The sequence below is a fragment of the Cervus elaphus genome, chromosome 4 (assembly GCF_910594005.1).
Source record: "Cervus elaphus chromosome 4, mCerEla1.1, whole genome shotgun sequence".
Classification (NCBI taxonomy): domain Eukaryota; kingdom Metazoa; phylum Chordata; class Mammalia; order Artiodactyla; family Cervidae; genus Cervus; species Cervus elaphus.
This window is the reverse complement of record NC_057818.1, coordinates 18,255,814-18,267,315: the sequence shown is the minus strand read 5'-3', so window position 1 is coordinate 18,267,315 and position 11,502 is coordinate 18,255,814. Positions and strand designations below refer to the sequence as shown.

Below are 11,502 nucleotides of genomic sequence, written 5' to 3'. Positions count from 1 at the left end.
TCCCAGAGTCCACCCAAACCCATGTCCATCGAGTCAGTGATGCCATCCAACCATCTCATCCTCTGTCATCCCCTTCTCCTCCTGCCCTCAATCTTTCCCAGCATCAGGGTCTTTTCAAATGAGTCAGCTCTTCGCATCAGGTGGCCAAGTATTGGAGTTTCAGCTTCAACATCAGTCCTTCCAATGAACACCCAGGACTGATCTTGCAGGTTGGATCTCCTTGCAGTCCAAGGGACTCTCAAGAGTCTTCTCCAACACCACAGTTCAAAAGCATCAATTCTTCGGCACTTAGCTTTCTTTACAGTCCAACTCTCACATCCGTACATGACCACTGGAAAAACCATAGCCTTGACTAGACGGACCTTTGTTGGCAAAGTAATGTCTCTGCTTTTTAATATGCTGTCTAGGTTGGTCATAACTTTCCTTCCAAGGAGCAAGTAAGTGTCTTTTACTTTCATGACTGCAGTCACCGTCTGCAGTGATTTTGGAGCCCAAAAAAGTAAAGTCTGCCACTGTTTCCCCATCTATTTGCCATGAAGTGATGGGAGCAGATGCCATGATTAGTTTTCTGAATGTTGAGCTTTAAGCCAACTTTTTCACTGTCCTCTTGAACTTTCATCAAAAGGCTCTAGTTCTTCACTTTCTGTCATAAGGGTGGTGTCACCTGCATATCTGAGGTTATTGATATTTCTCCTGGCAATCTTGATTCCAGCTTGTGTTTCCTCCAGCACAGCGTTTCTCATGACGTACTCTGCATATAAGTTAAATAAGCAGGGTGACAATATACAGCCTTGACATACTCCTTTTCCTATTTGGAACCAATCTGTTGTTCCATGTCCAGTTCTAACTGTTGCTTCCTGACCTGCATACAAGTCTCTCAAGAGTCAGGTCAGGTGGTCTGGTATTCCCATCTCTTTCAGAATTTTCCAGTTTATTGTGATCCACACAGGATTGGATCATAAATCATCAAATTGGGTCATGACTGTAAAACTTTGTAGTCGACATTTTAAGCAGCTGGATAAAATCTTCATGAAGATGGGCACTCAAATACAACTTATTTTTGCCAAAATAATGTGAGCTTGAACAAGTTACACTTATTTAAAAAACAAAAATTACTGATTTTTTTTTTTAACATCTAATAGTCCCAGATAAACTACAGATTTGGAAGGAGACTTGGCAAAATTAACATTCTTTGTGGCTTCGTGTCAAGTCCCTTAATTATAGGAAGGTTTTTCTCATTTCAGTGGTCAGTGAAAAAGAAATAGCCCACTCTACCCTCAGCAGTTGGTTACCTCACAACATGGTAGAGTTTGATAAGGTTTAAATGTGGGCCAGTCACCTAGTCCAGGGAGCTCCTGATGGTAGACATCACTAGGTCACTGTGTTCAGATGACAGGAAGCAGAAAACCTCTGCATTTCAAGCAGCCTCTACAACTCAGATGGCACTGGAAATGGAAATGAATTTACAACTCCATTCTTCTTGTGAAGATGATCTGTACTTTGACATCTGTGCTAGAAAGCAAATCTTGACTAATGTCAAGGGAAGAAAAGAAACCTATTTTTTTACCTTCCCTTATTTAGAAAAATTCAGATATGTTTAATATCTTTTAAATACCACTCACATAGTCAGAAGACCTTAACTATGGTCCAGTATGTGTGTTGTTCAGTTGCCAACTCATGTCCAGCTCTTCATGACCCTGTGGACTGAAACACACCAGGCTTCCCTGTCCCTCACCATCTCCCAGAGTTTGCCTAAGTTCATGTCCACTGAATTGGTGATGCCACCCAACCATCTGATCCTGTCGCCCTCTTCTCCTCCTGCCTTCAATCTTTCCCAGCATCAGGGTCTTCCAATGATGTGTAAATAGATGTTAAAAAGGCTCACTCACTGTGATGGCATCTTCCACTGTATTTGCATATAGATGATTAAAAGCACTAAAGATGTCTGACATGGTTTGCAGTAAGGTTCAAAACAGAAGCAGCAGAGCAAAGTAAAAAGCATGTGTGCCTCAAGCAGTATAAAATTTCTTGGTTTCCAAGGCACTTAAAAATTTTATATAGTTTTAATACTCGAAAATTTTTAAAGCCCATGCATAAAAAGCATGAGAGCACTGGATAAATACATTGATTAACAAGCCTTTGCCTGTAGGCCTGCTGAACCGGAATTTAAGTTAGTTAGCAGTTCTCAAAAAACCCAGCTGACATAAGGGGGGGTCTTTGGGAAACAGAAACATTGCTAGAAAGAAAAAAATATTAGTCACTAAGGAAATGTAAATGAAAACCATGAGATGCTTCTTCATACCCTCAGGATGGTCGTTACCAATAATGAAAATAGGACTTCCCTGGTGGTACAGCAGATAAGAATCTGCCTGCCAGTGCAGGGTTCGGTCCCTGGTCCGAGAAGATTCCACATGCTGTGGAGCAACTAAGCCTGTGCCGTAACTACTGAAGCCTGTGCGCTTAGAGCCTGTGCTTCACAAGAGAAGCCACTGCAGGGAGAAGCCAGCACACTGCAGCTAGATGAAGCCTAAGCGCAGTGAGGAAGACCCAGTGCAACCAAAATAATTCTTAAAAAATACTGCAAGCAAGTGCTGGCAAGATGTGGAGAAATAAGAACCTTGGTGTATTGCTGGTGGGGATGCCAAATGATGCAGCTGTGGTGGGAAACATGAGTTGGGTTCCTCAAACATCTTTCCAAAAGAATGTAAAACAGACTCAAAGAGACAAGTGCTGTGTACACTCGTTCATAGCACAACAGCCTAGAAGCAGAAAAAAAGATGAATAAAATGTGGCATGTCCAACAATGGAATATTATTCAGTCTTAAAGATACGAAATTCTGATACATCCTACATGGATAAACACTGATAACATGCTAAGTGAAATATGCCAGACACAAAAAGGTAGATATTTATTATGATTCCACTTACATTAGGTACTTAGAATAGGCAAATTCAGAGACAAAATAGTGGTTACCAGGGCCTGGGGAATGAAGGGATGTGAAGTTACTTTTTTAATAGACACAGAGTTTCAGTTTAAGATGATGAAAAAGTTTTGGATAATAGTGGTGATGGTTGTACATTAGTGTAATTAACAACCCCATATACACTTTTAAGTTAAAATGGTAAATAAATCTGCCATAACTTTTAAAAAGTAAAAGCTTAGATTTAAAATAACAAACTGAAAACAATGCTAGAGAAATGGAAGGTCATACTGTTAGTTTCAGACAGGTACAGATTTTCTTGGTCAGCTCCTTTAGGAAGGAGAGCCATGCTCAGAGTCAGAGGGCACAGAAGATGCCCTGCTGCTGCCAAAGCACCAGCACAAACTTGCACGCTCAGAACGCTTGAGGAAGAATACAGAGAACCCCCACTTTTAAAGCGTGCTATGTTGCACTTCTGGGTGGGACAAGGCAGAGCAACTTGGGTATGGATTAGCTCCCTCTGGTTGCTGAAAACAAATATAGTTTCTTTTCCTACCTTGTAAGATGATTGAGCAGAAGTAATACATTCATAGTAGTGGTAAGATAGTAAATGACATGTTTTCAAAATTCCTGGTGCCTGCTACCACTGGCCATAGTCCCAGATCTGGACTTGTCTTCCCAGAACACCTTCAGATTTTTATTTACCAGGTCTGAGCACAGTATTTGGGTAATTTGTATACCTTATTCTTATCTAGGGCTTCCCTAGTGGCTCAGATGGTAAAGAATCTGCCCGGAATGCAGGAGAAAAGAGTTCGACTCCTGAGTCAGGAAGATCCCCTGGAGAAGGGAATGGCAACTCACTCCAGTATTCTTGTCTGGAGAATCCCATGGACAGAGGAGCCTGGTGGGCTACAGTCCATGGGGTTGCAAACAGTCAGACACGACTGAGCAACTAACACATTCTTATCCAAGAAATTTCAATGTATCTTTACAAGTCTCTTGTTATATTTTGTATATAATAAGATTCTAAAATCCATTACTGGCTGGAATGATGATTAGAAATTGCTCAACATTATTTTATATTGCATTCTAACTGTATCTTTACAGTAAGACTGTGGAATACAATTATTTGCATTTTAAAGGTAAGGAAAACTAAGATACAGTAAGTTCAAATGCTAGTACATAGAAGTTACCCATATCTCGGTTCAGTTCGGGTCACTCAGTCTTGTCCAACTCTTTGTGACCCTATGGACTGCAGCACGCCAGGCTTCCCTGTCCATCACCAAATCTGCGAGCTTGCTCAAACTCATGTCCATCAAGTCAGTGATGCCATCCAACTCTCATCCTCTGTCATCCCCTTCTCCTGCCTTCAGCCTTTCCCAGCATCAGGGTCTTTTCCTGTGTCTCCCGCCTGTCTTTCCCCGACTCCTGTCACCTCCCCTTCTGTTCCTTGTTCGCCTGTGCCAGGGCCCAGCCCTGGTAGACTTCCTCTAGTAGACTTGTCTTCTCCTGTGACTCAGTCCAAGACCCGTATCTCAAAAGACCCATATCCTGGACTGAGTCACAGAAGACACGTCTACCAGAGATCTACCAGGACTGGGCCTGGGCACAGGGAACAAGGAACAGGAGGGGAGGTGGCAGGAGCCAGGACCCCAAGCATAGGGACCTCCCCAGATGGACGGCTGCCTCCTTCTGGTTACTTTTCCTAAGATCACATTCAGGGTCGGTGTGTTTGTCATGTGAGCCAACACAGGCCACTCTGTTACTCCCCTCAGCAAGGAAGGGGCCTGTATTGGGATGTGTAGACCTCATCAGAGTTTGCTTCACTTGGATACGTTCCACAAAGAACAATAGTTGGCTATAGTTTCACCTTTGCTCATTTCCCCTTCTGATTGCTTTCAGGGTCCAATAAAGTCCGTAGATGCATCTGCTAACGTAATGGTCTATCCCAGTGTTTCCTGACCTTGACTACACACCAGAATCACCTGGTGGCTTAGTCCAGATTGGCTCCCATCCCCCGAGTTTGATTCAGAAGGTCTGCTGATGGGTTTTGAGAATTCACATTTCTAACAAGTTCTCAGGTAATACAGAGGCTTCAGTTTGGAACCACAAGAAAACCACTGTTCTGTAACTTGCCAGGGACAGTAATAAGCCCATTCAAGACAAGAGTTCAATTCCAATTTAATCAATTTATTAAATTAACATTTCTGTAATAAACACCAGCCACCACTTGAGTGAGGCTTGTTACTGCTGTGATTATGTTCACAAATTAGGGACATTTTGCTTTACCCCTACTGGTGCGAATAAAATCATGTCAGTACCTTTTGGCACTTTGTAACAATAAAATTCTATTGCGATCTGGGCTACAATTTGCTATTTAGGAGACCAGGTCTGGTCTTGACAGTAAAGCCACCGTCAAAAGCTGCGTTAAGAACTTCATCCAGGCAGCTTGCCGTGATGAAACTTAAATCCTGCCGGACATTGGCTGGGATTTCTTCAAGGTCTTTGTCATTCCTCTGAGGAATAATGACCCGCTTCAGTCCCGCCCTGTGTGCTGCCAGGACTTTGTCTTTAATGCCACCCACCTGTAAGGAGAGAAGGTTTGGAAGGTTTATTTATGATCATCCTCAGGTCTCAAGATAAACCCTGACCCACCTTTCATTGCTATTTTCAAACATCCAAATCATCTTCCACTTCATTAGAGCTTGAGCTGACAAAGCCACTAAAAAGTTAATAGTATATTCTTTACATTTCAATTAGCATCAAACTAAATCCTATTAATGGAAAATTCTAAACTTTTTCTGGAAAATTCTAAAGTTTTGACAGGTATGAGCACCTCTTCTGTTCATGATTCCCTTTTATATTTCTATTCCTTTCTGTACACTCACATCAATCTTGTTAATAGGTAGCTCAGGTGTCTGAGGTCACCCCAGCTCTAAATGAGGACCCAGGGCCTCCTGCTGACCAGGACCAATCTGCAGTCATGAGTGAAGCACAACGGAAGCAGATGCCCTGCCCCAGGCAACTTTCAGATGACAGCCCAGGCTGGTACAGTGACCACACTGAGAAGAGCCCAACTAAGCCTCTCCTGAACTCCTGCCCCACAGAAGCTAAGAGTAACTACTGTTTGGGGGCGGTGTGTATGCAGCAGTAGATGCCACACACAGATAATCCCTGGAGGCAGCTCTTGGAGGCTGTCTCCCCCCTGCTGCACTTCTACCATCCTATCGCACCGTCGCTCTTTCCAGGCTTTTTCTTTATGCTGCTGAACTACACTTTCACAGTACCTTCATCAGAAAGTGTGCGATGAACTGATTCCCTGAATGTATGGCAATGTCTATTCTGTGTTCACATTTAACTGACACTAAGGCTGTCTATGTGGTGTTGGAGAAGACTCTTGAGAGTCCCTTGGACTGCAAGGAGATCCAACCAGTCCATCCTAAAGGATGGACTGTTCATTGGTCCTGGGTGTTCATTGGAAGGACTGATGCTGCAGCTGAAACTCCAATACTTTGGCCACCTCATTCGAAGAGCTGACTCACTGGAAAAGACCCTGATGCTGGGAAAGATTGAGGGCAGGAGGAGAAGGGGACGACAGAGGATAAGATGGTTGGATGGCATCACCGACTCAATGGACATGGGTTTGGGTGGACTCCGGGAGTTGGTGATGGACAGGGAGGCTTGACATGCTGCGCTTCATGGGGCCGCAAAGAGCTGGACATAACTGAGCAACTGAACTGAAGGCTGTGTATACAAGACTTGATTAAGAATCATTTTCTCTCAGGGTCTTGAAGGTGCTGTATATATATCTAGTGTCGTCAATGAGTAAGCTTTGTCCTTGATGAACTGGAAAGTCATGAGGATGCAATCCTTTTCCTGAGTTGGTCCTTTCAATCTTTCTTAGGTCCTTTCAAACTGAACACAGTCTTCAATTCTAGGAAATGCCCCGTTATTTCCTTGACAATTTGTTCTATTCCACTTTCTCAGTTTAGTTAAGATGCTGGATCTGTCAAGATTGTTTCTTTCTATTTTTTTCTGACTAGTTCTTTGAGCAATTCCTAAAACCATCATTTTAAATTTAAGAGCTTTGTCTTATCCTCTGTTCTTGAATTATGTTTTCTCTAGCCTTAGCAGGTCTTTTTCTTAAATGCTGCTGCTTCTCTCCATGTCTCATGTAATAGTTTAAAAGTGAAGGCTTCCTCAGAGTTGCTGTGGCTGTCCTCCCCTGGGGGTGGGGAAGCCTTTGCCTGGGTGAGATGTGCTCTGAGTGCAGGGGACCAAGCCGAAGAGCCATTTGTTCTGTGGAGATGTCAATGAATGCCCTGGTTTTTGTCTCCCATCCCCTTCCTGTTCTCCTGGTCTGAACCTTCTGGCTCTGAGCCAGTGCTTCTCACCAGGTTCCTGCTGGGAAGAATGTCTCTATCTCCAGTCCTGCTACATCAGTTGGGATACTTCTATCTTCTAGAAGTGGGCTGAACTATCAGCTGATGGCTCCCCACTCATTTCTGACCATTAACATGTATTCCTTCACTTGGCTTACCGTTTGAACAAGGAAGCTACAGAGTTTATGGTTGCTAAAGCACTTGCTCATTTCCTTTTAGTAGTACAGCTGGTGTTAACCACAAGTCACTAGAAACGCAATAGTTCCGGGGCAATGTGAAGAAAAGAGATCAACATTCCTTTTGAGTACAGAACATAAATACAGTTTAGGATATGACTTCCTGGTTGAATTAAATTTAAAAACCCAGAGAATTGAGAGCATTGTTGGTGATCTTAATTGGTGAGTCTATGACCTACTTTCACCATTACTTCATTAAAACAGAGGTGTTCTCAGAATAAAGGACATTTCTTTTCTTCTCAGTTTGCTATTAAATCTGCCAAAACTTTAATGTAGAGGTGGTACTGCTATCTAATGACTTAAACCTCTAAATGATCTCTCAGGTTTTATGCATTTTTCAGTGTTTTTATAAGTAGTTACCATATAAGCTGGAACCCCAAAGCCTCATATATACAGAACTTTTCAACATTTAGCAATTAAGAATGGCTAGTCTTTACTACAAACTTCCATTTTGTACTACTTCTTTTTCTACCAATCTATCAATTACAGTAATCTAAATTATCTATAGGAGGACAGGAGGTCTCAAAGGAATTTCAAAGGTGAGAACTGGGCTGAAAGTTTAAAAACAGCTACTGTCCAGGACTGCCCTGGTGGTCTAGTGGTTAAGAATCAGCCTTCCAATGCAGGGGACATAGGTTTGATCCCTGGTCAGGGAACTGAAATCCCACATGCCACCTGGGGTGACTAAGCTTGCCGCCACAACTACCAAGCCCATGCGTTCCCCATGCTCCACCACAAGAGCAGCCCAGGCGCTGCAGTGAAGACCCGTGCAGCCAAAATAAAATACACAGCCACCATCCTATTTCACACATGTGCTATATATTTAACAATTCATTAACTAGAACAAAGCCTCCAATCTTCATCTGAACAGCTAATATTTCTGGTGACCACACTGGTGTCTTTCTCCTGTCAGCAAGTTTTTTTTTTTTTTTTTTTTTAGTGGAAGGGAAAACATGGGGAAAATCGTCAGTTTTTCCTTTATTTGATTAAGCCATTTATAGGAAGATGGCAAACCACTATTAATTTAGATTTTTAAATACTATTAATAAAAATTTTAAATTAAAAAATTAAAAGAAAAACATATAAATAGGCTTTTTCATACTTACTGGAAGAACAAGACCTCGCAGTGTGATTTCACCAGTCATGGCTACATCTGAACGCACCAGCCGCCCACTGAAAAGTGAGGCCAGACAGGTTGCTATGGTGACTCCAGCAGATGGTCCATCTTTTGTGACAGCTCCAGCTGGGAAGTGCAGATGGATGTCTGTGTTCTCAAGAAGATCAAAACTTCCAGAAGCTTTAAGAAAGGAAAAAAAGATTTTGATGTAGAAAAATTAAACTGGTTTTCTCTTTCTCTGAAAAAAGAAAATCAAAGAGATAAAAATGAATGTTTGGGGTAAATAAATCCTTCAAAATATTAGTGGGCAGTGTAAGTGCGGGTGTGGAAGAACAGCTTCATTCTATTCTAAGTAGAAGGAAAAACAAAACAAACTCTTGGAATCAGTTTCCAGCTCAGGTTCCAGTCAAACAGTCCTCAACTGGGAACTAGAATTTCCACTGCAGTTCAAAAGCAAAGGTCTGTGCTTTAAGGTGTAAGTGGTCATTTAAAGCTCTCCTTTATCTTTGTTTCAGAACTGTGGGACACCGCCTGGGTCACGAGCCCAAGGCTCTTCTCTGCCCACGGCTTTGAGCACGCCCCCCACCCCCGCCGCGGCCGCGGGGCGGGCCACTCACCATTGGTCAGATGGTATTTCTTGGCGTTGCTGCGGAGCCAGCTGATGGCAAGGTGTGCGGACTCCTTCATGACGTTCCCCAGCTGGCCGGTCAGAGTTAACTGGCCTTCGCCATCCATCCGGCTTGCCTCCACAAACATGATTTCCCCGCCTAAGGGAGTCCAAGCCAAACCGATCGCCACTCCTGGTTGACTCAAACGCTCAGACACCTTGGCAGAAAGAAGGACAATGAACAGTAAGGTCAAAAACAGCCAAATGCTTTTCAGGCTGACCTAATCACAAAGGCGGGCTCCCCTTCAGAGGACCTGAGCATACGCTGCACCTCAAAGAACTTATTACTGCGCTCAACTTAGAGCCACACAGGCTTTCTGCCAAATCAAGAGGTTTGGCATTTATCAGAAACAGTTTTACCTTAAAGTATGTATGAATGACTTCGATGCTTGAGCACCACATGCCCTAATTTTCAAGGAACAAACACAATCGTTTTATTTACCTCAGTACTTTTATTAAGCTGCATATTTAAAAAACACTCCAGTGCCAAACTTTATTGCAGGCAATCATGAAATTGCTACCGTCTTTTTAAACACGCTGTTGAGAAGTGTTAGCTCCAGAGGCCAAGTGTGAAGGTATTTATTAAAACCCCTGGACTGTACTTCTCCGCCACTCATCTTTGTTTTTTCCTTATCGCTGCAGAGATGCTGTAAAGTGCTGCTTCACAGTGTCCTGGATACTCTGTGCTCGGAGGCCCACCGTGCTGCCTCACTGCCTTGTTTTTTTATCCCCAGAAGCTGTCCATGTAAATCTGAATAAACCCAAGACATCTCAATCTATATTAGATCAACAAATCCGCTCAGTCCCTCGCTAGTGTTGAGAATAAGCCCTCAATGCCATCTCAAACTGATCGTGTCACTCACCAGAGCTTACCACATCCAAGTTATGAAAACATATAAAAAGTAACAGTTGAAAAACAATCATGGTAACTTTTATTGCACATGCTGAGCCTCCAAATTTCTTTTCCTATAGAAGCTATGCATGTTAGAGGAACTGGGCACAATATATCATGCCAGCACTAATGCAAACATGAGATTTTTCCACTGAGAGGTAACCTTCTCTCTAAGGTACAGCAGAGTCTATAGGATGAGTTTCCGGTTAAAGGGCTGGTTGGGGGATGCTCTCTCCTTTTCCAAGGGGCTTAGATGCCGAAAATCCTGATTTTAAATGGATGTGTGAAATCCTTTGAAGCTACTGGGCACTTTTTAAAATAGTGAACATAAAGGCCTATTGTTAAAGTTGGTTTTATGTTTAAAATTTTAATTTTGTATTTAATGAGAGGTTAGACACTGGGAAGGCCAGGCTGCAGTGGTGGCTGAGCTGACGCTGTGCACCATGGACCTCACCTCGCACCTGCCCTGTTCTGTATCTATTCAAAGAGAAAGCAGCAAAAGAACAACGTGCAGAAGATCAGTACTGTTTACAGAAAACACAGAAACCACTATAAGAGTTCACAAGGCTTGTTCCTGCTAATATAAAAGCAATGCTCTATACCTGAACGACACCTAGTGGGCGGGAACTTGCCAGGGGCTCCTGTTTTTACTGCCTGGCTCTTTTCCAGGGCTGAGTGACCCGAACCAGCCCTACACAATTATCCTCAATATACTTAATCCTGTGCTAATTTAACAGAAAAAGCCATACTGTACAACTGTTAGCTATAACAAGAACAAATCCCACTTTTTAAAAATAGCTAAATCCTCAAAACTCATTTTGTCAAAATAATGTGCCCAAAGAATCAAGAGTAAGATTCATGCTGATTATCACGTTGCTTCAAGAAACCCAAGCCAGTTTCCAGGACTCTCCATTTACTGGGGAGTCGTGCTGTTCTGGGTAGAAGTAACTGGTACACAGTTCACTGACAGGCAGGAGGGCCAAACCAAAACCATCCAGGCTCATAATCACTTTATTCTAGCTTGATGGCAAGTGTTCTAAAATTAACCTGAAAATGGGACTAGTGACAAATCTGTGTAACTCAACAACATACAGGGGTGGGAGAGCTGAGGGCAGGAGTTGCTGTCAAACCGAGAATCTCGTGATCAGGCTAATAACAGCCATCTAAGACAAGTCAAGAATCCAGGGGCTTCCCTGGTGGTCCAGTGGTTAACAATCAGCCCTTCAATGCAGGGGACGCAGGTTCGATTCCTGGTCGGGGAACTAAGATCCCACATGCCGCAGCACC

At 42.9% G+C, this 11,502-nt stretch overlaps 1 protein-coding gene across 1 annotated transcript in view; it reads right to left on the bottom strand.

The window, feature by feature from the left end:
- Window positions 1-5,090: 5,090 nt before the first annotated feature.
- Window positions 5,091-11,502, bottom strand: part of LONP2 (lon peptidase 2, peroxisomal) — an 81,519-nt gene continuing 75,107 nt past the window's right edge. Inside the window, exons 13-15 of the mRNA XM_043898393.1 lie at window positions 9,274-9,481; window positions 8,646-8,836; window positions 5,091-5,506 (exon numbers count right to left, since the gene is read on the bottom strand). Coding sequence (XP_043754328.1) covers window positions 5,285-5,506; window positions 8,646-8,836; window positions 9,274-9,481 — 621 coding nt within the window. The 3' untranslated portion in view covers window positions 5,091-5,284. The remainder of the gene's footprint in view (window positions 5,507-8,645; window positions 8,837-9,273; window positions 9,482-11,502) is intronic.